This window comes from Amborella trichopoda, chromosome 11, assembly GCF_054954075.1.
Source record: "Amborella trichopoda isolate Santa Cruz 75 chromosome 11, AtrichopodaSantaCruz75HAP2 v2.0, whole genome shotgun sequence".
NCBI classification, from domain to species: domain Eukaryota; kingdom Viridiplantae; phylum Streptophyta; class Magnoliopsida; order Amborellales; family Amborellaceae; genus Amborella; species Amborella trichopoda.
Window position 1 is genome coordinate 48,727,163 of NC_142346.1, and position 26,130 is coordinate 48,753,292.

At 35.2% G+C, this 26,130-nt stretch overlaps 2 protein-coding genes across 7 annotated transcripts; one reads left to right on the forward strand and one right to left on the reverse strand.

Moving 5' to 3' along the window:
* Positions 1–3,736: 3,736 nt before the first annotated feature.
* On the reverse strand, positions 3,737–18,499 carry LOC18427841 (glutathione S-transferase zeta class). 4 transcript variants are annotated; one of them, XM_011622724.3, is made up of 10 exons: positions 18,408–18,499; positions 18,235–18,316; positions 17,945–18,001; positions 16,745–16,830; positions 16,426–16,497; positions 16,051–16,104; positions 15,862–15,937; positions 9,936–9,997; positions 9,325–9,384; positions 3,737–4,064 (listed from the first exon to the last, which is right to left on the reverse strand). In XM_011622724.3, the coding sequence occupies exons 1-10, from the start codon at positions 18,441–18,443 to the stop codon at positions 3,963–3,965; spliced, it is 687 nt and encodes a 228-aa protein (XP_011621026.1). In that variant the 5' UTR covers positions 18,444–18,499; the 3' UTR covers positions 3,737–3,962. The 4 variants fall into 4 exon arrangements, with proteins under 4 accessions (XP_011621026.1, XP_088707456.1, XP_088707457.1 ...); XM_088851330.1 differs by lacking the exon at positions 17,945–18,001; XM_088851331.1 differs by lacking the exon at positions 9,936–9,997.
* Positions 18,500–21,499: 3,000 nt separating this feature from the next.
* On the forward strand, positions 21,500–25,381 carry LOC18427842 (alpha/beta-Hydrolases superfamily protein). 3 transcript variants are annotated; one of them, XM_020663431.2, is made up of 6 exons: positions 21,500–22,121; positions 22,727–22,838; positions 23,524–23,617; positions 23,736–23,913; positions 23,990–24,059; positions 24,486–25,381. In XM_020663431.2, exons 1-6 carry the CDS (start codon positions 21,751–21,753, stop codon positions 24,522–24,524), a joined length of 864 nt encoding a protein of 287 aa, XP_020519090.1. In that variant the 5' UTR covers positions 21,500–21,750; the 3' UTR covers positions 24,525–25,381. The 3 variants fall into 3 exon arrangements, with proteins under 3 accessions (XP_020519090.1, XP_006836950.2, XP_088707460.1); XM_006836887.4 differs by having other exon boundaries at positions 24,499–25,381; XM_088851334.1 differs by having other exon boundaries at positions 21,910–22,121; positions 23,504–23,617; positions 24,499–25,381.
* Positions 25,382–26,130: the final 749 nt, after the last annotated feature.

Here is a 26,130-nt window from a genome sequence, read left to right on the forward strand (position 1 = left end):
TTATATATTAAATATTATTTTTTATATTAAACATAAAACTATATATAATACATATTGTATTATAAATATCTATTACATTCATAAAATATATTATAAAACAAAATATATTATATTTTATATTATGCATAATAAATATAAATATATATATTATAATAGTATAAAACAAATTTATGGTAATAATTTAAATATAAATATATGATATTTATAACATACTATAATATATAATCTAATGTATTCTATATAATAAAATATCTTATATTACATAAATATATAGCATATAAACATGTATTATATATAATATATATCATAATAAAATATATAATATAATGTATTTTATAGATATTTTACTATTTAATATATAATAAAATATATTATATTACATAAATGTATAATATCTTTAAATATATAATATACAAATAGCATAATATAATATATAACACAATGTGTTCTATACATCATATGTAATATATAATATATAATATATAATATATTATATATAATATATATAACATAATATAATATATAATATATTTTACTTTATATTTATTTTATTTTATAATATATAATAAAATATATTATATTACATAAATATATAAACTAATATAATACGAATATATATATATATATATATATATATATATATATATATAGATATATATGGATATATATTATATAAATAAAATATATAATCTATATTATATAATATTATAAATATCTATTATATAAATAAAATATATTATATAATAAAATATATTATATATGATACAATAAATATATAACGTAATATTATAATATATATTATAACATATTTTATATTTATTTTGTTAATATATGTAATATATAATATGATAAATGATTTTATTAATATTTATTTATATTAAATGATATATATAAAATAATATAATATAATTTAATATAATACAAATGCTGATGTAAATTAACAATATAAATATAAATATAAGAAGGGAGGTAGAATAGGGCTTGAGGAACAAGTTCCTATTTTAAATTCCATCATTTTAGATGGAACATTTTTTTCTTAAACACAAGGTAACAAGAAAGTTCTAGGTGGACCTTCTTTACGATATAAATTTTGTGCATCAAACATAGAATTTGTATAGTAATGGAGAAGTTCTTTCATTCCTTCCTAACTTCATGCTATCAAACGCGTTTGATAACAGGAAGCAAGACCATGAACTGGAAATTGGAAGTTACTGAAGAACTGTAACTTAGAAGTTACTTAAGAAGTTCATAGTTTTTGTGTTTGATGACCTTCGTGGGAAGCTAAGAAGTTCATAGTTTATGTGTTTGATAACTCTTGGGATATATGGTAAATATATTATATTTATATTTACATAGATAATAATTTAAATAGAAATATATAATATTTATAACATACTATTATATATGATATACTGTATTATATATATATATATATATATATATATATATATATATATATATGGGAAAAAATGAGATTAGCCTACTAGCTCATATGAACATATGAGCCCAACGGCTCAGATTCAATCTGGGCCGATCTGACAATCATGAATGTCCCGTAGTGTTTGAATTTTAATTTTTTTTCTACAAACCAAAATCATTTGAAATTTTAGATGTGTGTTCTTCTCATCAAGGCACATCTAATAAAAATATAAAAAAAATTATCTGTAAAATAAATAACCAAAATACCCCCCAAAACTTTTTGAGGGTATTTTGGTCAATTTATTTCATGTAAAATATTTGTTTGATATTTTTTGAATATTCACCTATTTTTTATAAATAGGTGTCGATTTGGATCTATAGAAAAAAAACTAAAATTCAAACACTATAGGACATTTGTGATCGTCAAATCGACCCAAAATCAATCGGGTTGGGCTCATATGTTCATATGAGCTAGTGGGCTAATCCCATTTTTTCCCATATATATATATATATATATATATATATGAAATTATCTTTTATTACATAAATATAATATATATACATATATATATATATATATATATATATATATATATATATATATATATATATATATATATATATATATATATATATGAAATTATCTTTTATTACATAAATATATAATATATAAATATATAAATATATATTTTATATAATATATAACATAATATAATATATAATATTATATTACATAAATGTATAATATATATAACACAATAATGTATTTTTTATTTATTTTATTATATAATATATATTTATATAAAATAATTTAGTATATTGTACATTGTATTATGTATTTATTCTATTATTATATATTTTTATTATATAATAATATAAATATCTATTATATTTTATAATATTTATAATATACTATAACATATAAAATAATGTATTTTATATTTAATTTTAATATGTATATATGAAAGTATCTTATATTACATAAATATATAATATATATTATATTACATAAATGTACAATATATGTCTAACATAATAATGTATTCTTTATTTATTTCATTATATAATATATATTTATATTTATATAAAATAATTTAGTAGATTGTACATTGTATTCTATATTTCTTCTATTAATATATACATTTGTTATATGATATTATAAATTTCTATTATATAAACAAATATAGTATATAATAAATATTTACATATATCATATATACGTAATGTAAAATATAATATAGTGTATTTTATATTTATTTAAATAAAATAAAATAATCTAATATATTATACATTGTATATATTTTTATTATATAATATTATAAATATCTATTATATAAATAAAATAAAAAATATATATATATCATGGACAAAATAAAAAAAGTCCCCTTTTCAAATTCGATGGTTTACCATGAAACTTTACTCGAGCCTAAAAGGTGGGAACTTCAACGGCAAACAGAATCTCAAATTATCTTCTACTTTTTATCAAACACATAACATCAACAGTAACAGATAAAGTTGCTTCTTCCTCTTCTAACATAATGACCCTCCACTTTGAAGCCACCATTAGAAAAATTTAAAAAGATAAGAAAAATATGAAAAAAAATCAATAACTGTAGCAAAAGTTAAATAAAACAAAAAACAACATTAAAAAGTCTCAATAAGTTTAAAAAGTATAGAAAAATGGATGGGGTCATTTAAAAAAAACAACAAAAGAAAATTACAATAATAACAGTTATGGCAAAAAAACTCACCAATCTTTGCAAAAAATCCAAATTATATATAAACAAATTTAGACAATATTCCCATTTTTTTTGCTATTTTTGGAAAATTTTAAACTTTTTTATGTACCCCGAATAGTACATATAACTCGGGCAACTGGGTCTCACCCATACTAATTCAATCGAGCCCCGCAACACTGGTCAACGTCATACAACTAGCATGAGAAATCAGGCAGTTGAGGCTACAGTGCTCTAAGTCCGAGAAATTTCCTCAGCCTCTGTGCTAAGAAATGACATACCCCAGTTGTCCAATTTTGCATACGGGGGCATGCGATGCATGCGACCTTTATGCATGAAAGATAATGCTTCTCATTGTATACAATCCCTTCAGAAAATCCATGGCTTTTTGCCGGACTGCCTTCTGTTCTTTGGTTTTTCCCACCTTGTTCTGTATTCTTAATTTTGTGACTGGGTAATAATAATTCACCTCTCTTCTCAGTCACAGAAAGAAAGGAGTTTGCAAGACGGAAGCAGCCATTAACCCCAAATCATCATGGCTTAGCATGAAAACCAAAGCACATTAAGTAATAGCAACAATGGAAGCATAACACACCAGAATGAAATTTCATGATATGCTACTTCAAGTACCATTCACATCCCACTTCGAAGTAAATAGATACAAAGTGCCATTCCTTCTTTGGTATCCTCTTTTTGTATTTCATATTTATTTTTACATACGAACTGCAATCAACTCAAGGATTCATGAAATTTTTTGTCCCTTGAAGTTTCGGCTAAAACCAACATGGCTGGAGGCAGTAAAACCACCTAGGGTTTCACACAATCTGGCTGCATTGCAGGTTCAGCAGCTTGGAAGTCAGGATGCTCTTTATATGCTTCATAAAACCTGGTTAGAAGAGGGAACTGCGACTGCACCAATGACCACAGAAACAATATTGGATACATAAAAAATGGAGACAAGAAAAAAGAAAAAAGAAAAAAGAAGGTGCAAGAGATGCTAAAATATATTTTCTTAAAAACAATCAGGAAAGTAGAACATGTAACCTCAAAGGGCACTATATGAATTACAGTGGGAATCTCCTTTAGAAAGGTTTTAAAATTCATACACATTGTGAAACGAACACGAGACACCTCACTGTAGAGATCCCTCAGATTCAACTAGAAGGCTAGCTTAGTGGCAACCTTATCGACCATTTGGGTGGAAAGAAACAACAAAACCTTCCAAGGTTCAAACTACAAATTTCAAGACTCTTGCACAAGGCAATTTCCATGGTTCCTTTCTGGGCCTCGAACCACAAGGTCTACTAGGGTATACCAAGGAGTCTGTTCTTTCCCCAGTGGAAAAATAACCTCCATCACAGCCCACGACAGCCACAAAGATCCAGCATTTGGCAACCACCACCAGAAGGAATCATTAAGTTAAATTTCGATCGTTGCTCCTTCGAGAATCCTGGCCCGGCTGGGGCTGGAGGGGTCTTTAGAGACCACCAAGGCAACGTATTGCTTACATTCTTAGAGCATCTTGGCTTCAAGGATGTACATAATGCAGAAGCCTTGGCCCTCCAACAAGGCTTGAAAAAGTTCAACCGCTCTTGGGGCTTCCACCTCATCATAGAAGGAGATTCAAAAAATGTTCTCTCATAGGTTAGTAGGACAACCTCGCCGCCATGGTACCTAACCACTATCTTTGATGAAATTGACCATATTTGCAGGGCTATAAGCCCCATTTTTTGTATATGATCGGGCGGAATCTATCAGCCCCCTTTTTTGTATATGATATGCTAACTGTTTTTTACCGATCCACCCCTAGCGGGTGAACTTGGACTTACCAATTCTTATACACAACAATTTCAGTAATACAATGTTAACTTTATCTCAAAAAAACAAGTGAAGTACAAAGGTCGTCTAGCTGGAAAAAAGCTTTGGCTAGAAAAGGGTGTTACCTTTGATGAAATATTTTTCACCCATCATGAAAATGTCATCTATTCGTGTGATTCTTGTCTAAACTGTGAACTTTTCGAGATAAAAAAATTAGATGTAAAAATTGGCTTTCTTCATGGCAACTTCAAGGAAGAAATTTATATGGAACAACCAGAAGGCTTTGAAGCGAATGGTAATGAACACTTGGTTTGTAAGTTGAAGAAAAGCTTGTATGGATTGAAACAAGTCCCCCAGGCAATAGTACAAGAAGTTTGACTCATTTATCATGGGTATAATAGCACTGTTGCAGATCATTGTGTTCGTTTAGAAAACTTTTTGACCAATGACGTTATTAATCTTCTGCTTTATGTTGATGACATGCTAATTGTTGGGTAACATCTTCCCAGGATTGACATGTTAAAGAAAGAATTAAGCCAAGTCCTTTGACATGAAGGATTAAGAGCCAGCGCAACAGATTTTGCGCATGAAAATAAAATGTGACAGTTGGGGAGGGGCAGCTTGTGCTCTAGGCAGTACGTTCATCCTTCTGGTCCCCGGCAGATTGGTTTGAAGGGCCAGCTCACACAATTTTTTTGGTGATGGAATCCATCTTCGTCATGTCCTAACTCAGTACCAGAGCTCTCCTACTGGCCCCTCGCAATTTCGAGCCTGCATTCATTTTTTGGCAACTGTATACAATCCAACTAAGTGGACATCCTTTGGGGACTTTCAAAATTGATGATGCTCCAATTTTTTGATGCCAATTTTAGATATTCAGATGTTCATCTGTATGTATTTTTGTTTTTCTATTCTAGTTTTGCTTCTCTACCCTCCTCCTTGTAATCTAAGCACCCATTTTGTGGGCTGCCAATTTTTACCACTTCAGTGGCTATGTAACTACTCTAATTTCTACAAGTCAAGCAGTTTCAAAAAAAATAAAATGTGACAAGAAAGCAAATATGTTATCGCTGTCGCACGAAAAATATATTGAATGAGTACTTAAGAAGTTCGATATGAAGAATGGAAAACCATTTAGCACACCACTTGCAAGACACTTTAAGTTGAGTGCAAGACTGAGACCTTCAAATGAGAAGGAAAAGAAAGAAATGAAGGATGTTCCCTATGCTTCAGCGGTAGGATGTTTGATGTATGCCATGGTGACTACGAGGCCAGACATCGCACTGCAATGGGCCTAGTTAGCAGATTTCTTGCCAACCTTAGCAAAGAATACTGGATAACAGTAAAATGGATTCTTAGATATCTCAATGGCAAAACCAAATTATGTTTATGCTTTGGAAGTGAAAAGCTTGTGCTAGATGGATATATAAATGTAGACATAGCTGTAGACCTTGAAACCACGAAATTCATGTCAGGTTACTTGTTCACTTTTGCAAGGGGAGCCATGTCATGGCAGTCCAAATTGCAGAATTGGTATTGCTCTTTCGACGACAGAGGCAGAATATATAGCGGCTACAAAAGCAGGCAAAGAATGACAAAGGCAGAATATATAGCGGCTACAAAAGCAGGCAAAGAAATGTTGTGGATGAAGAGGTTCTTAAAGGAATTGTGTTTGAAGCAAGATATTTATGTGGTTCACGGTAATAGTCAGAGTGCTATTAGCCTAAGCAAGAATGTAACATATCATGCAAGAACGAAGCATATAGATGTCCACGATAACTGGTTATGAGATGTCTTAAAGAATCAATTGATGCGAATGGAGAAAATCCATACTGATCGCAATCCAATGGATAATGACGACCAAGGCCCTAAAAAAGGACAAGAAAAAGCTTTGTAGGGACTTGGCAGGCAAGGGTGCTACTTGAGCACAGGTACGTTGGGCACGAGATCCACTAAGCAAGGAAAGCCCTCCTCATGGGTCTAGAGGGGAAATTGTTACAAAATGTTTTTGGTGGTCTGGCCCCATGAGCATGGGGGACACTACAGAAAAAGAAAATTAAAAAGGGCCTTTTCGGGAAAGAGCAAAAATTTAATAGTTAGGGTTTCTTATAAAAAAAGAGGTTTTCTTATTTCTTTTGTAGAGAGAGATGAGCCAAAAAATTGCTGAGAGAGGTTGAAGGCCTTTGGCCTTTGTTTCTCTCTTTAGGATTTTTATATGTGCAGAAAAATTACATTGGATTTTCTTTTTTTTTTTTCAAAAACCAAAGGTTTGAGGCTTCCTATATGATGAAAGCTGGTGTTCTCCAATGAAGGTTAGAAGAAGTGATTCTTTTGAGAAGGGGAAGAAGATGAAATTGATTCTATAGAAGTAACCTATGTTTTCTTGTTTTCTTGTTTTCTTGTTTTCTTGTTTTCTTGTTTTCTTGTTTTCATGTTCCTAATCCTTTAAGTCACAGTTAGTTAACTTGGGAAAAACTATTGGAATTATTTTTCTACATAGTGGATTTCATCTGTGGTGCCCCGTGGTTTTCCCTTTCTTTTAAGGGTTTTCAATGCAAATCTTGGTGTTTGTTTTGTTTCTAATTTCCGACTAATTTCCATATTTTTATTTCTTGCCAAAAGATACTCTACTCTCTTGGAAGTATATTGTCCATTTAATCCCTGAGGTAAAAACCCCACCTAGGTTTAGTTTTAGGACCCCAAATTTTGGGGGTATAACCTCTTAAACACATAGATTAACCTCAATGAATTGCACCCTCTAAGAAATTCAAGAAAATAATGTCTCAAGATTGAATTGAAACTGTCCAATTTTTAGAGGGTGAGATCTAAGTGCTAGAAAACTCAAATTTCAAATATTTTTTTTAGAATAATCATCTAGTGATTCTAAGGAGGTTGCCAAAATTTCATATTGGAAAAATCCTCTCAAGTAGGTCATGTGACTGAGGGAGTAGAAGTAAACTATGCCCCCGAGGGAGTATCGTGTACGTGCTTTTATTTCTTTGAGGTTTGATATTTTTTCTTTTTGATTCACAGAGACAGGAGGACACAGCTTCCCAACAGTCATATGCTAGTTTAAAGGTGGTTCTCCCTTTCTTTTTCTCCTTTTTTTTGTTGGAAGTTATCTGTTTTCATTGCAGCAATGATATATTGCATCATCCACGAGGTGTACAAAATTTTATAGAACTGTGGATGTCAACAATGTACAAACGATTCTGTTAGGGTAATGAATTCAGCCCCCAAATTTGTGACGAGGATAGGTATCAAAACTGTTTGCATAGAGATCGGAACTGCCAAACCCTTCGTTCACTAGTCAATCAGTGTGTTTGCCTCCCTCCCAGGTTTGTGAGAAAGTAAAACTGAGGAAGAGCTCAAGTCATGAATTTGTTTAAATATTTATTCCAATCTTCATGGGTAATGGGCCAACTTGGAGTTGTATTTGCTGAGTCAACTTCATGATAAGGTTGTTACCCCAGCTTCTGCAGAAGTTCTGGAATCCCAATATTGCTTCTGCATTGACCAACCATTCCCGAGAAAGCAAACAGTGTTTGGCTATAATAGGAAAAGATTATCAGTTGATTAAGGACATAACCATGTTAGGACATAACCATGTTAGGTCAAAAAGGTTCAGGAAAGAGGATCAGATTTGGAAGGGCATTTCATAATGGAGGGTAGATGGTTTATAGATTCTTCCACTTTCGTGCACATGACACACCGATTGGGCAGTGGGATTCCCCTATGTTGGATGTAGTCCAGAGTGAGAACCTTGTTGATAATAGCCAATAATTAAAAGCTTGCAGCTTATGGGGGGAAGGAAATGACCACAACTTTCAAGCATTCTCATGACAGACCAGTAGCACAAAGGCTACTGTTGTCCCATTCCGAGGAGGATTTCTTAAAACTTCACAAAAGATTCAAGTTTGCAAACATATGGTGCAATGACTGTTATTGCTCATGCATCAAGGGAAGCCAATAAAGTAGTAGACAGTGTGGGAGATGGCTTCGGGCCAGGATTTTCTGCCTCACTAATATTTATGAAAGAATGTTAACCAAAATGTCAACTAATAGATTACAATAAACTGGGACAGGTTTAATTGATAGTTTCCTGACAACACACTGAAAAAGAAAAGAGAGAGAGAGAGAGTAAAGCCGGGCACCATTTTTTAAGCCCAACAATAGAAGTATATTGTGCATAAGTGGCTGTGTAAATGCACATGCCAACATCTTTTGAATGTGAAAAATAGAGCCTATTAAAATGTCATAGAAGATGCCATAGAAACTATTTCTGTGGAGAAATAAATAAGTATAGAAGTTCACGTACACAATCACGAAAATTACATGACAGAAAATTTACCATGTCAACTTTAAACCGCGTTATTGCTGCACCAATCTCTGGAGCCAAGAAAAGGTCCGCCTGCATATAAAAATGACTCGTCATACCATTTTCTCCACTCTTCTCTCAATACCAGTAGATCTAAAGGCTACAACAAAGTTCTCTTTTACAGTCCTCTAAAGTTTTTTTTTTAATAATCTTCTATATAGAGGGGCCATAAAAGAATAAGTCCCAATTACTTCCCATGGATTTCACAAAAAATAAATCAAAGAGTATCAGTGAGTGCATAGCAAGCGACCCACTCCGATACTACTTTACATTCCCATGTCTAAATGGTGCTTGGCTAGTCCAAGGCAAGCTGAAGGGCAACCTCTGGGGAATTCCCAGTCCCAAGGATATCGTAATGGCCTAGAAAGCTAGTTTCAAGTTTATTCTACCCATATGCCAACCTTGAGGAAGGCAGAAGGGCCCCATTAGGGGATTCCCAGTCTCAAGCATACCATAATGGCCTAGAAGCTAATTTCAAGTTCATTCTACCATAAGAGTTGAACTTGGATTGATAAAATCAAGAGGCAAATATTTCCATGTGCAAAGAAATGCAAACTATCCTAGAATAATATAAGGGAAGATACCAGGTAAACGTCATCTCCAGTCGCATATTTGCCACTAACACCATTTAACAGTTTCTCAATCGCTACAAGCACATCGAATAAATGCAGTAGGATTAGAATGCATTCAAATCTCTGCTCTTGCTAGCAGGTGACAACTTACAAAAAGAAAGAATGATCATGGTGAACAGCTGGACATAAGAGTTAAAAAGACCTTTTGCACCAAGGAGCCAAAAGGGAATTTTAAGTTCAATTCAGATTGAAATTTAATCAAGAAATTATGGAAAGTCATAAAAACAGCAAAATGCAGACTGTTAACAAGTCAAAGCAAAAAACTCCATTTGCTGCAGAGCAAATTGAACAAAAAGGGGTCACCAGTTGAGCAAACAGAATTAACTATCTGTCACAGGAAGAGAAGCACCCAAGTGACAATGTACACCATAGAAAAACTACAGGACCTCCAGTCAAGAACTACACAGCTCACCCGATGTCTGAATTGGGTTCATCACAGCACCAATTTAAGCTGATTCCAAGCACATGCTCATGAGGATGGACTTTTTAACATTATAAATGGTGTAATTGATCAGTGAGATAAAATTGTTCCATATTTGGTTGGGCATTTCAGACAACAAAAGAAAGCGAGATTTAAGGAAAGAAATATCCAAAACCATAATGTTAGAAAGACAATGATACGCATATTACCTTCTGACATGGATATGCACATCAGAAATGCCAACCACAGAATTGCTGACTCAGACATGACATGACCCTAAATCATTTAGAGAGAGAAATGGGATTTTGAGTGACATTAAGGGCGTTTTTTATTTGTAGATGAGGGGACTACCTAAGCCCCCTCTTCCACAAAGTGTAGAAGATGCCCCTTCCAAACGGGAGACCTAGAGAGCAGCCATCGAAGTTGAGTTTAAGGTATTGTGTCGGTGAGGTCTCCAAACGGGAGCCCGAGGAGTATGATTAGGGCTTAAAAGAAGAATGGCCTCCCAATTTTGGTAGAAAGCAGAAATGGAACACCTTTGAAGCTCTTATGGTTAGTAGCCCAAAAAACTATCGAGGGTTTGATTTTGGAGAAAAGGCCTTCCCCGGATAAGTGTTCGCCCTGGAAGATCTTGTTATTGCGTTCAATCCACAACACCCAAATCGTGGCTGCTGTTGAAGACTTCCATAGAGAAATGCCTACTTTACGCCACAGGAAAGGTTGAAGGGAGTTTAAGAGCTGAGGTACATTGGCGGGTAAGACCCACTGGCAATTAAAAAGGCTAAGGACTTTACCCCATATCTTGTGGGCAAAATGGTAGTGAAGGAAGAGGTGGGCATTGCTCTCTTCGTTTGCCATGTAGAAGATACATTGATTTGGAAGGGCTCTCCTCCGAAGGTGGTCAACAATAAGCACCCTTTAGGAAAGGGCAAGCCACACAAAACATGGATTTTAGGAAGGTCAAAAGACGACCATGCTTGAGCTGCAGGGGATGTAGAGGAGAGAGCGAAAGTAGGTGGTTGGACAAGTTTGTGGTAGAATGAAGAGACAGAGAATATACCCTATGGAGAGGGAATCCAGATAATGAGGTCCTGACCATGGAATGCTAAGAAACAATTTTGGAGGGAAGCAGCAAGCTCGGAGAAAATGGGTATTTCTGAGCCGGTAAGATCGCTCTTGAACACCGGGTTCCACGTTCGAAAAGCACCGGCTGTAGTCATATCTTCTACCACTAAATCCTCTTGGAAGTGAGCAAGCGAATAGAGTTGAGGGTATTGGATTTTGAGGAATACCTGGCCTATCCACAAGTCATTCCAGAAGCGAACCCTATTGCCTTCTCTAGGGTGAAAGCGAATAAGTCTTTCGACAGAGGCTAAAGAGGAGGAAATAGATTTCCAGATCCCTGAAGATCTACTGTTCGCCCTAATCTCCGGTACCCAAGAGGAAGGTGCAATTCCGTATTTGTGCTTTAGGATGTCGATCCATAGTTGGTCTCTCTGGGTAGCCAGGCGCTACCACCATTTCCCAAGTAATGCTGAGTTATGCTTTCTCAAGTTGCGGATACCGACACCTCTAACCTCTTAGGTTGGCAGAGTTTATCCCAATAGATTAAGTGGAACTTGTGGTTCGTAGCATCACCAGCCCAAACGAACCTGTGAAAGAGTTGTTCTAACTGAGAAGACACCGCTACTAGCATATGAAAGATTGACATCTGGTACACAAGAATGTTAGCCAAAGTAGCCTTTATAAGGGTTGGCCTCCCAGCCGGGGATAAGAAACGACCTTTCCAACTAGCAAGCTTTTGGTTGACCTTATCGATAATGTGCGACCAGGAACGTTTTTTAAGCTTTCCGATGCAGAGCGGAAGACCCAAGTAATTAGAAGGAAGGTGCTCTGCCTCGCAACCCCGGTTTTCCGCAAAGGACTTGGTAACTTGGTGATCAATCACAATCCCCATCATCTTAGACTTGTTGAAGTTCACTTTAAACCCCGTGGCAAATTCAAAACATCTAGAAACATGAAGAGGTTGTTAAGATCAACGGAGCAAGCGTTGCGGAAGAAAAGGGTGTCGTCTACATACTGAAGGTGGGAGACTAGAGGGGCCCGTCTTCCACACTTGAACCCATTCATTCTGCCGGTAGCAAACATTCTAGAGATGGATTGGCTAACACTCTTGTCGAGATGCCAAAGAGCAATCGCCCTGCCTCAATCCACTGGAGGAAGGGAAAAAACATTTTGGTTATCTGTTTATGAGAATAGAAAAGAAGGGTTGACGTGCGTTCATCCAAGTCCTCCATCTGCCTCCAAAGCCCATCCTAGAGAGAGTTTCTTCCAATATGCCCCAGTCCACGTGGTCGTAAGCCTTCTCCCAATCTAATTTAATAACAAGACCATGTAGTTTGGCTAAATGTCTAGAGTGGATACACTCATGGGCCACCAATGCCCCATTTAGAATTTGGTGATCCTTCACAAACACACATTGGGAGGGAGAGATGACAAGGGAAAGGACCTCTTTCAAACGAGAGGCTAGAACTTTGGAAATGATCTTATAAGTTGAATTCACAAGGCTAATAGGGCGATAGTCGTTAAGCTGCTTCTCTCCTTCAATTTTGGGGACAAGGGTGACAAAGGTTGCATTCATAGCTCTATTGATAATTCCTCTCTCATGGAATTCATCAAAGAGAGCTAGGATGTCCAACCAAAAAGATTCCCATAAAATTTTGATGGGAGCCATCGGGTATCCATTAGGGCCCGGAGCCCTATTTGAAGCCATTTGATCAATTGCTGATCGGATTTCAGATTCTGAGAAAAGTCTCTCCAACCAAAACGCTTTATCAGGGGGGAGAGAGAGGAAGGAGAGGTCGTCCATCCTAGGTCTGGGGCTGGTAGGAGCGGCAAATAATTGCTTAAAGCAAGATAGAATAGCTTCTTCTATCTCAAGAGGTTGCTCGAGGATTCCCTCGCTGATTGTTAGGTGAGAGAGAGTGTTGTCTCTATGCCTACAGTTGGCAGTTTTGTGAAAAAAACCAGTGATGAAGTCTCCACAGTACAACTACTTGATTCTGGATCTCGGATGCCAAAAAGCTTTTCTTTTTTGAGGATCGATTGGTACTCAATCTTGAGATCGAACCTCATTTGAAGTTCACGGGCCGAAAGTAGCCTGGATTCTTCCGTAATATCCAAGTCTTGAATGACCTGAAGCGTGGACGATTTTTGTTTAGGAGGGCTTTTTTATGGTCGGAGGGCAGCACCTCAACTTTGGCAAGGGAAGGGAAACACTCAACTCAATCCCCAACATGGTTCCCATTAACTGGACGAATCGGAATATGGATAGTCAGTAGTAACTACAGGCAGAGAAAAGATCTAGGCAACAAGCGACTCCAGGATTTGAGATGTCCCTTCAACAGTTGAAGCTTACATTGAATTCTGAACCCAACCCAACTTGAAACTGACAACGAGAGAGCCTCCCACAAGGAGGGAATAAGGGATAGGATAGACCTTTCTTCTAGCCAATCCAATTCAAATCTAAAAGGTTTGGCGCCTTTGGAAGCAGGGCTAGTGTCCAAAAATAATGGACAGTGGTCGAAAGTGGATTTAGGTAAGGCGAGGATGTGAGATCCAGGGAAGAATAAATCCGACTCAAGACTAACTAAAAACCGGTCCAGTTTAGAAAGAGTCGGGGAAGAAGTATGATTGGACCACATGAATTGAGCCCGCTGAATCGGAAGGTCAAGGAGGTTGTTATGGGAAATGAAGTTCGAGAACTGACGCATGGCCAGAGTTATCCTAGAAAAAGAATTTCTTTCAAAAGAACATCTGGTCACATTAAAATCTCCGCCAATGATCCAATAGGGGATGGGGGAGGGATGCAACAAGGTTAAGTTCATCCCAAGCCATAAACAACATTAAATTTCCATTCCAAACCATCAAGGATACAGGAGAGAAGAGGGACATAGAGAAAGAAGCAATGTGAGACAACGACAAAGAATGGGCAATAGGGTCCCAGATACCCATATGCCCCCCAAGCCTCCCTCCCACTGACAAGGGCTTCGACCCCAAACTTCTCTGACAAGTCCATTGTTCTTAGCATGTGCCGACATATGCGTATGACACTATTGAAGCTTCTATTTAACCTTTTTGTGGAGAAAATGTTACCATGAGAGTGCTTAGGGCGTGTTTGCTTGGTGGAACTTTTGGGCAGTGGGAGACCCAAGTTCCACCAAACAATACTCCTGCATTGTTATATGGGAGTGGAAGCTGTGCCATTATCGCTTTTGTTTCGAAGAATATTGGCCATGCCGACTCCATGACCACTGAAGCTCTCGCTTTACTGGAAGGGGTTAGGCTATTACTCCCCTTTACGGACACCCCAATTGTCACTTAGGGTGACTCAAAGAATATTGTTGATTAGGCGTCTAAAATTTCTCCCTTCCCATGGACTCTAGCTCACATTTTTTATGAAATCGATCACCTTTGCAAGGATATGCACGTCTCATGGAAGTATATTTGGTAGGAATCAAACCAGGAAGCCGACACCCTCGCTAAGGACACAACAAGCATAGATAATTCGCATATTTTTTTATGGCTCATTTTTTATGGCCCTTAATGTTATGTTATTGTAAATTTTTGTAAGATAGGCCATTGCATAGTTCTTTCGCTGTTTCTTTTTGCACCCCCTTTGGGCGCTTTTCTATATAGGGGTTCTGCTTGTGGATAGCCAATTTTTTGGGAAGATGTAACTCTTTTTTTACACTAGTACAATGTTAACATATTAAAAAAAAAAAAAAAAAAAAAAAAAAAAAAAAAAAAGGAAGCAACTTAAGACAACTCTTAAAAGTTCTTTCAAAAGTTTTTGAAAAATCATATAATACAACAATACTTAATTTGCTTGAAAAATTTTAGGTTTTTAAACTTATGCTGAAAGTCTTGCATTCTCAAACGTTTTTCAGAAAATCTGACTTTTTTTTTTAATTAAGCTTGAGATGGAGTATCGCTATAAAGGATTAACAAAGCGATAGGCCAGACTGAAAACTATTACCCTGCAGAGGTACTGCCAAGGGACTTTTGTTTTTTATTTTTTAATATGCTTAGGGACTTCACTATAGTAACATAAAGAACCTTTTTCTTTGGCAGCTTAGCTCAGTAGTAGGATTCGAGAAGTATTGACGCAATCATCAACACCTAACTAATCAATGCCAAGCCTAAGATCTCAAAACATGATATCAAATTAATACATAAGCATGGCATGTTTCTATTGTGCAGATGTCTATCTCTACAGGGTACTAGACAAGTAAATTAATAAAGCGATATTTAGATGAGACATAACCAAATTCCTAAATTGATTCATCCAAGAAATCACTAGGACTCTTGGATGGTGTCTAAAATGCATTCTTTAATACTAAAACGTGTATATAATGCAACATCACCACTTAATATACAAAGTCAATGCAATCTTACCTCTAAAACCTTTTCCTATGTGATATTGAACCCATGAGAACATCTCTTCAGTACTGACTTTCTCTTCAATGAATCTCTAATAAAAGAATACAAACTAGAAATCAAATTTCCTTATAATACCAAATAGTACTATGGATAAACCATCAAAGAAGAACAGTACAAAGTTGTCATATTGTAGCAGAAACATACAGTAACATAAAGGTTATGAAGGGGCTGTATACTTGAGCTAACAATACTTGCAACCTGCAGAAAGGACACAATTCTCAATTTCACATCAATAAACAAGAAATCTACTTTCATAAATTCAAAAAATACATGCAATTAATGAAACTCAGAACACTTCCTTTTCATGTCTCCCAAGAAGAGTGAGGGATATTCAGTTCCAGTTAGTGAAAATTGCATTGCACAAACTTTAAAAGTTAACTCAGAGCTCTAAAGTATGTCAAGCATGATGACTGTTGAGCAATAACAAAAGGTTTAGAATGCAAAGGCGTACTAAAGTTATTTTGTCTAAACAGGGCCATTTTGAAATATTATGCCCCCATGCAGGCGAAAAGATCATACCTGTATATGGAGTGATTTCAACCGAAGATCAGCAGGAAGCAAGGGACGTTGGGGATATTTCTCATCCAAATACTGCATCATTGACAGACAAAGAAAATGCCATGTTTCCATTAAAAAATGTACATTGGAAATTTTGGAATTCATTCAGAAGAAACTAAAGAAAGATGAGAAAACATCACTAAAAGAAGCATTCCAAGTGTTCCTTTCCTTTTTCTTTTTCTTGTTTTCAATGGACTTGAGAGGGTCTCTCTCTCTCTCTCAAAAAAGAAATAAAAAAGGATTTAGAGGGATGTAATAGTCTAATAATTGAGTGAATTACCAAAAGGATGGCAAATGAGTCAGATAGAACTAAGTCGCCATCCACGAGGGAAGGAACGTATTTTATTGGGTTCACCTTTTCATACTCTGCACCACCACCACAACCGCCAACAGAGTGCTTTCATCAATCGTGCATCTCAAAAAGTTAATTGAATTGAAATTTGAAATCCCCACAAATTGAAAAACGCAACAATCCAAGTTTGAAAGCAAAAGAAGGGGAAGAAACTTTTTTTTTATGACAGCCACCAGTCACATTAATCTCAAAGAATGTGTACATTAGGCCCAAGTATTAAACCTACGGTTTACAGTCGAGTTACGTGTTATTAATTTGGTTTATGAAAACCAATACGTATTATTTGTATTATATTCAAATAATATCATTTCAAGCTACACAGAAGCAACGGGTTTTTAGTCCCACATTGGAGAATAGAGGAGAAAGTGATGTATTTATATGGAAACACTTCCTATGTGTAACTTACCCAAAAGAAAATACTTCTTATGCATTCCTAGAACAAAGGGGAAAGTATAGGTTGATGTGGGGCATGCGAAGCATGCAGAGTCACAAGACCAGTGAACAGTCACAACTCTCAACTTGTAGAGCCACTTTTTTACTTTCCGAATAGGGACCCGAATTTCATTTTTATAATTTACATCCACATTCTTACCTCACTCTCTTGCTCATTTCCTTCTCTTTCTAAAAAGTGAAATGCATTAATATCTCGCTGTTCAAGCGCATTGGACAGGTGAAATAAAATTACGACCCCTCTGTTCCTAAGTATCCCGAGAACATATTTGCCTGTGCAAACCTATGCGTACATATATTAATAGAGCAAATATTATATTGAAATAGCTCTTTTAGCATGCCTGAAAATAGGAGGATTTTATGCAATTGTTTTCATGAGCCTTCAGAACCTGATTTTACAGCCCCCGCTGCACCCATAGCCACTACCTCCAGCATTATGAGTATGAGTATAAGAGTTCCTCTCATTGACCCTAACTTCATACTCTAAAAGAGATTCTATGATGTACTGCTGATTTACATTTAATTTCTTGTTTTCCAATTCCATTATCCACAACTCACTGTTCCTAACTCTATAAAGTTTTATTTTATTTTTATAGAGTTTTTTATTTATTACAAAAACCCTATACCCTAATTAAAGAGGAATACACTCAACAGGAAAGAAACCAGAGCAGCTGATACCTGGACAGAATTGCTCCCCTTTCAGCAAATTGATGGGTTTGTACTCATATGCTATGCCTGTTCATTTTAAAACTCCAAATTTCAATCACATTTATCACATCGAGGAAGAAAATTTTACTTCTATCGTGAAGAAACACCATGAATGGAGTCGATCATTTGCAAGATTTTAAATTTGAATGAGAAGTTTGAGAAACTAGTATTTGGCAGTAGTGGATGGCAATGAAGCAAGTCGTAATTGATGGAATTAAAAGACAGAGAGAGCGAGAGTGGGATTTAATGCATGCGATGACCTTTAAGATTCAATCCGATGCGCACACGGAATGAACAGGTGCTTCGCCAGTAAGAATACAGCTGCAACGTTTTGGAAGAACCCTGAAAAGAAGAAGATTCAATCAATATATATACGAGAGAGAGAGAGAGAGAGAGATAGATGGGTTAAAACATTAAGAAAGAAGAGGAGCACCGAAGGCTGTTGCTCGTTTTGAGGAGAAGCAGCCATTCTTCAATTTTAGAGAGAGAGAGAGAGAGAGATAAGCGATTATATTTCAGCAACTTTCTTTGTTTGCGGGGGAAGGAGAGTAAGTATACTTGGCGTAAGAAGACAATGAGGTCACAACTAATCCTAAATTGGATGGCTTGGGATGTCTTTTTATATATTTTTTATTACTTAAAAATAAAATAAAAATTATCATAAATACAATTTAATTTCAATCTAATTGGAAAAAAGAACTCATAATTTTCATAAATCTCATCGGACACCTTTTTTTCCTCAAATTTAACATTTTTTGTGACCAAAATAGATTTTATGGTAGTTGTATTACCATAATAACTATACTTCAAGTACTTTAATGACGAGGCTAAGCATTACGGTATACTTTAAGTATTGTAATGCTCAAATTTCCAGTAGTTTTCAGGATTTATAGTCTTTTCAGCAGTGTTATAATCAGGCTAAGCATTACAATACTTTTAAAACTGTAATACTCAAATTTCCAGGCATTTTGGTACTTTAAAGACCATATACATGCTATAAATGCTCAAAAATCAAATAGGTTGAAAAGCTACTCTTGAAACTTGCTTAACAACAAAAATGGGGAAATATTTCTTTCCTTAAAGGAAAAGTCTAATGAGATGTAGCACATGAGGGAGAAAGAGACTTTACGGTCTTTAAAGTACTGCAATGCTTAGCTTGGACATTACAATACTTAAAGTACCGTCATGTTTAGTTTGGTTATTACAGTACTTAAAGTACCAAAATGTTTGGTCGGGTCATTACGATATTTAAAGTACCGTAATATGGTAGTTATTATGGTAATACGACTACCGTCAAGGCTATTTTTGTACAAAAAAATGAATTTTGAGAAAAAAAGGTTTCAGCTAGGTTTATGAAAGTTGTGGGGGTTTTCTTTTTCCAATTAAACAAAAATTAAGGTACATTTTTTATAATTTCTCAAAAATAAGTGGTTTCTTTATATAAATAAAGTATAGAATGAGACCATTTATCTTTGGTACAAAGTGGTCACATTAATCTTGACCATTAGATGTAAAATTGGGTGGTTGCAATTATTGCATTGACCATGTTCAAACTTCAAAATAATTTTTCTCGAACTTTGTGACGCATCTAAGCTATCAAATTTCACATAAGATGGATCTAGGTAACTGAGACCACCTTGTATTAAAAATAAATGGTCTCACTATCAACAATTCCTTATATATATATATATATATATATATATATATATATATATATATATATATATATATATATATATATATATATATATATATATATATATATATATATATATATATATATGGGAACAGCTTTTGTCAGCCCACAAGCTAATAGCTACAGTCGGCTAACAGCCCAGATTGAATATGGCCCGATCTGACGGTCACAACCTCGTTTCATATTTAATTTAATTTTTTTTTTATATACAAATCCAATTCACTTTAAATTTTAGGGGTTCATTATTCTCATCAATGCACACCTAATAAAAATATAAAAAATAATAATTTATAAGATATAGATTGGTTAAAATACTCCTTAAAAGTTTTAGGGGTATTTTGGTCAATTATATTTACGATTTGTTTTTATATTTTTATTAAATTCTACTATTTTTTAATAAAAAACTATCAAAATTTCAAGTGATTTGAATTTGTCTAAAAAATGAAAATGAAAATGTGAAATGAGATCATGATCAATAGATCGGGTCCAAATTCAATCTGAGCCGTTGGCTGACACTGTAGATGTCAGCTCATGGGCTGACAGGACCGTTTCCATATATATATATATATATATATATATATATATATATATATATATAATTTTTTAAAATAACAATATTGCTTCTATTTTGGATTTGGGTGCGGTTTGTATAGAGCCAAGGCGATAAACAATCAAAGTAAAACCTACCTTCAAATATTGTAAAAAAATGTGGTTTTAATATTAGAAATCTTTTTTAATATTAGAAATCTTTGTGATAGCTTTAAAATATATTTTTATCTTTAATTATAAAATTTAAAGCTTAAAAAATGGTGTAGATCGAGCAGATATATGAAAACTTGAAAATCTTGAAAATTGATGGTCCAAAAATGCATTAGAAGATTCACTATTTTCAAACCTTAAAACCCAAATTTTTCTCATGTCTATGCATCTTGATGTCGAGATGATAAATTTGAGGATATTTGGGCATCAAAACAACATATTTTAGTAAAATTTTTGAGGTGGGCTCTAATTTGATTGTTTAGAGCCTCTACTCCATATAAACTTTTTATTTTAGATTTTGAGAAGATTGATACCGTTATTCCCAATCAGTGAGGCTTACAAGGAACCCTTAGAATACTTTGGGATTTGAAAACCCAAGTATTTAAGTTAAAAAGTAGTTTACCAATTAAAATTCCCAAAGTTTTCTCTGTCAAACTTAAAAAAATTTGAAGTATTTACCCAATTAAAGTACTTCATATTTTTTGACTTCTAACTTCGAATTTTCAAATTTGAAAGTATTATTAGGCTTCTTTACATGAAAAAAAAAAAAAAAGATTTCAAGTTTTGGAAATAGTGCATCTTGTAATGCATTTTTTGATCGTTGATTTTCAAGATTTTATAGATATGCTCGATCTACAGGATATTTGGAGCTTTAAATTTATATTTTAAGGCCATCATAAAGATTTTCAATATTAAAACTATGCTTCTCAATACTATTTGAATGTGCCCTTGATTGTTTAAAAGCCTCGAAACTATACAAACCGCATCCTAATTTAAAAGGATTGTCTACAAAAAAGACTATGTATTACTTGTATATGGAAGTCACAAGCATTTTAGTCTCTGAAATTTAAAATGAATGGTTGCAAGAGTGTTATTGAATAGATATGAAGTTTCAATAACACTCTTGCAACAACCCATTTTCATTTTTAAATTTAAGAGACAAAAATGATGCGTTACATTCATGTACAAAAGCGCTAAGTGGCCTCTTTGTGTAATTGTTTTAAAGGAAAATAGCGAAAGGCATATCGGTGATAGCTCTAATACTGACCCCAATTTATTGTTTGGACCTCGACATGCATTATATCTCTTGCTTTGAGTGACATAAGTAAGTGATAATAGGAGCCTCATAAATCACTCCCCATTTTCAGTGGAAAAACAATTAATTACTTAATGGGTGTGGTTTTTACAAGGTTGCAACCTTAAACAATAATTTATATGATGTTTTGCAACATCAAAATCTTGATCTTTTTCATATTCATATACGTATAAGCTTTTTCCATACTTAATACTGTCTCTGGCTGGATACGTTAGAGATTGAGATATGGGTTGTGTGTGCTATCTTGTGGTGCCATGTTGCGACCTTCCTCTCACTACTTGCCCCTTCTTTTCTAAGCCTTCACCCCCATCTCCTCTTCTGCAACTCCCAACCAAATTCTCCATTTCTTTTTCTACCTCTTCTCCTTTTGTTGCTTCAGCAGCTTCTGGTTCTTCTTCCTCATTAGATGACAAACCAAAGCTCCGCAAACCGCCTTCTCCTCCCCATTCTATTACATTGAGAAGCATATATGAGAGCTGTTGCACCTGGCAATGGAGGGGATGTTACACCATCAATTTCTCAAAGATTGGCAATGGGAATGGAGCTCCTCTCCTTCTTGTTCACGGTTTTGGGGCCTCTGTTGGCCACTGGCGCAGGTGCCTCACACTTCTCTTTCATCCTAAGAAGTGCATTCGCATTCAATTTCACCAAGATGCATCTATTTCTCTCTTATGAATGGAGCAATTTTGCTATGGAATAACAGTTGTGGTGGTTTAATTTTGTATATTTACTTCTCCCCCTCTCTCTATATGGATTTGTCTCTGAAGAATGGACGAAATTCATGATGAAATAACAGCTGGTGTGGTTCGATTTTTGCATATTTGCTTTTCCCACGGTCTCTTTATGGATTTTCTCAAAAAAATGAAGTGAATTCGCAATGAAATAGCACTTGGGGGTGCTTGGTATTTACTCCTCTCGCGATATGGATTTTTCTATGGGAGATGAATGAAGCAAACTCACAATGAAGTGGCATTTTTTGTAGTTTTAATTTTTGTGTATTTACTTACTCCTCTTTCTCCATGCGGGTTTTTCTCTTAGGACTGAAGCAAATTCATGATGAAGTAACAGTAGAGTGGTTTTAATTATTGAATATGTACTTCCTCCTCATTTTCCATGTCGATTTTCCTGAGGCATGGAGCAAATTCACGATGAATGACGGTTGGGGTGGTTTTAATCGTTGTGGCGATCTTTCTTATGATAGGAATATGGGAGTTTTGGCTGAGAGTTATACAGTTTTTGCTATTGATTTGTTGGGATTTGGAGCGTCAGAAAAGCCGGCGGGCTTTGCTTACACAATGGAAGCATGGGCTGAGGTAGTCACTGAATTAACTCACATTCATCTCCTTGTAATTCATTCTTCATTGATCAGTCACAGGTCGTACTGTCCCTTTTCAAACCCATTTTTTACCAATCTTTTTTTCCTGTGTTTTTCATTAGTTTTACTCTATTTTTTCAGCTTCCTGTCGATGATGAAAAAGGGAAGTGCATTGCAGACCATAGTCCCTTAAGCTCATCAGTGTCAGTGAAGTGATGGATGGCATGGATATAGAGTGAGACTTACCGCGATGATCATGTTCTGTTATGGTGGGTCTCATTCTCTCTCCATTCAACATCCATCATTTTATTCGAGGCTGATATCCCTGATGAATTATGTGTATATGGAGCCCATTGGGTTATAGCGTGCATTCCCTTTTGAAAGTTGGGATTTGATCTGAAATTATAGTGGAATCAAATACATGCTTGTTTGTAAAATAGAATGAAAAGAAACAGAGCGAGGGGAAATTTTCTCCGAATTTCAGATATTAATATTCTTAATGGGAAAAACAACATTCTAATATGTTTACGATGTCAAATGCCATTTTAAAAGCCAATGCAGTTGGGCATATTTTACGTTTTCCTATTCTGACCAGTCATGAACTCCAAGAAATATATGCTGGCAATTTTCATTGATGAAGACTAATCTTTGTTTTTCTGCAAGTTCTAAATATAATTTTGCAGTTGATTCTGGATTTCATGGATGAAGTCATTGGGATGCCAACCGTGCTCATTGGAAACTCTGTAGGCAGCCTGGCCTGTGTCATTGCTGCTTCAGGTTAGAATAGGCATCAAATGTCCTATTTGTGATATAAACTTGTTGATTTTACTGATATTTAAAAAATTATTGTTGGGCTTTTTGGCTTCTGATCTGATAAAACCTAACTGATCACTAGAATCAAGGAAGGGTTTGGTTCGGGCACTCGTGTTACTTAACTGTGCAGGAGGCATGAACAACAAGGCAATTGTTGATGATTGGAGGATCAAGATTTTGCTTCCGTTACTTTGGCTATTCGATTTCTTGCTCAAGCAGCGGGGTATTGCATCCGCATTGTTTGAGCGTGTCAAAGAAAGGTATTATTAATTTAGTTTTCCTGGTTTTGTAAGCTAAAACAAGAATCAATCCATGCTCATTCTCTTGCCAAGACAGAGAGAATCTGAGGAACATCCTGTTATCAGTATATGGGAACAAAGAATCTGTTGATGATGAATTGGTGGAGGTACTTATTTTTCACCTTTATGATGCATTTTTGCTTCATATATTTCTGTTTTTTAGCTACATACATGAGAATGCAAAATAACTAGCATATTTTTTTTCTCATGATTTTCTGTCCTTGTTCTGCTTCTCCTTTAATTTCAACTGGGTGGTAGGCCATGTGAAAATTGAGTTTCTGATTAGGACCTTTAAACCATCAATCCAATTTATGATCAGGTAGAAATAAGAAAGAAATCTACCTTAATTGGCCAGTAGAAACTGTCATATGTCATTTTATTGGATGGATTTGGCGTTTTGCTTCTAGTATATTTTGGTATGACCAGAATGCAGCATGGTTTTCCATGTTCAGTTGAACTGTAACATACTCTTACCTTATTGATAGCGATGGTCTACCATAAAAGATGCCTTTGTTGTGATGCTGTACTTTTAGATTGTAATTGCAGATAATCAAAGGACCAGCGGACGATGATGGAGCTCTTGATGCTTTTGTGTCCATTGTGACTGGCCCACCAGGGCCAAACCCCATTTCCTTGATGCCAAGAATTTCAGTGCCTGTCCTGGTTTTATGGGGTGATCAAGACCCATTCACCCCTCTTGATGGACCTGTGGGCAAGTATTTCTCTGTTCTCCCTTCACGGTTGTCAAATGTTAGCGTATGTGTCGTCGAAGGAGTTGGCCACTGTCCACATGATGACAGACCTGATTTGGTCCATGAGAAGCTGCTTCCTTGGTTGGCCGGTCTTCAGGTTCCATGACTAAATTCCGTGCACTGGGTAGATGGATTCTTCAATGGTCCAATAATCTTCATAGCTATGATCCTCTTCCAAGTCAGAGAATAGATTTCCTTAAAAGATTCTCAAATCTTTATGCCTTGAAACCGAGGGAATTTAAGAGGGCATTGCTGGCATGCTCTTCTGGTGATTACAAAATCATTTCCTGGGTAACTTCAACGACTGTTAATGTGGTGGATTAAGTGAGAGTCATGGAATGTATGGTTTGCATCCCATGAAGATGATCATTCCTTGGGCTTAGTGAAGTCATGTTTGTCACCTCACTAAGAATTGGGTGCTCTTCCTATCTTTCCCACACAGGAAATGAGAGGCGAAAAAAGGAAGAAAATATAAAAGAAATAAAGAATGGTATATAGATCGGTATTCGCCATCTTGAAACATTTTGCAGAAGAGAGAGCTTTTTGTGTGTTAAAGTATATATCATTTGAGGCATATTCTATGATTGTGATTAGGAATTACTAGTTTGTTCTTAGAGTTATCTTTATGTAGTTTTTCAAACGGTTGGTTCTTGTGAAAATCTAGCTTGCTACCTTTGTTATGTAGGGAGAATTTTACTTCACAAGAGAAAAAATGGAAGAAAGGAAATCATACAATTTATGGTGGCTCCATCCTCGAAAGCAGTTTTTAAGAACCTTGACTTGGGTTGGGACTCGCAAGAGTCATACCCCTTTTTTTTTTGGGTTATTAGAAAAAACCCCTCAAAATTTTCAAAACCTCACTTATATCCCTTTTCTTCACTGTTTGGGATTTTGTGACCAAAATACCTTTCACGGTTCTAAGTAAATTGTGATTCTTAAGTGAAGATGAACCTAGAAAGTATCACAGTACTAACACAACCCTAATGACTCTTTGGGGATCTTCAATGTTCTAAGTGAACTGTTTATGGCAGAACGGTCCTAGCTCAACAGCAATCAATGCCTCTTATGTGGGAGCATGTTTCATATCATCAAGACCTTACTTAGAACCGTGGTTCACGTAGAGAGCATCACGGTACTAGCACAACCGTAATGCGTTTTATTCTTCATGGTTCTAACTCAACAATGATTCTCAAGTGCAAGCATCACGGTACTAGCACAATCGTGATACTCTATCATGGCCCAAACACTACCATGATGGTTTCAGTTCATTTAGTACATCATGGACCTAATACTACGGTGAAGGGTATTTTGTATGAGGTTTTAAAAGATTTAGGGTTTTTTCTAATAACCTAAAAGAAAGAGATATTTTTGATAATTTCCTAAGAAGTTATTTTTGCTGTCATTGCAAAATGATCCAAGTCTTTGT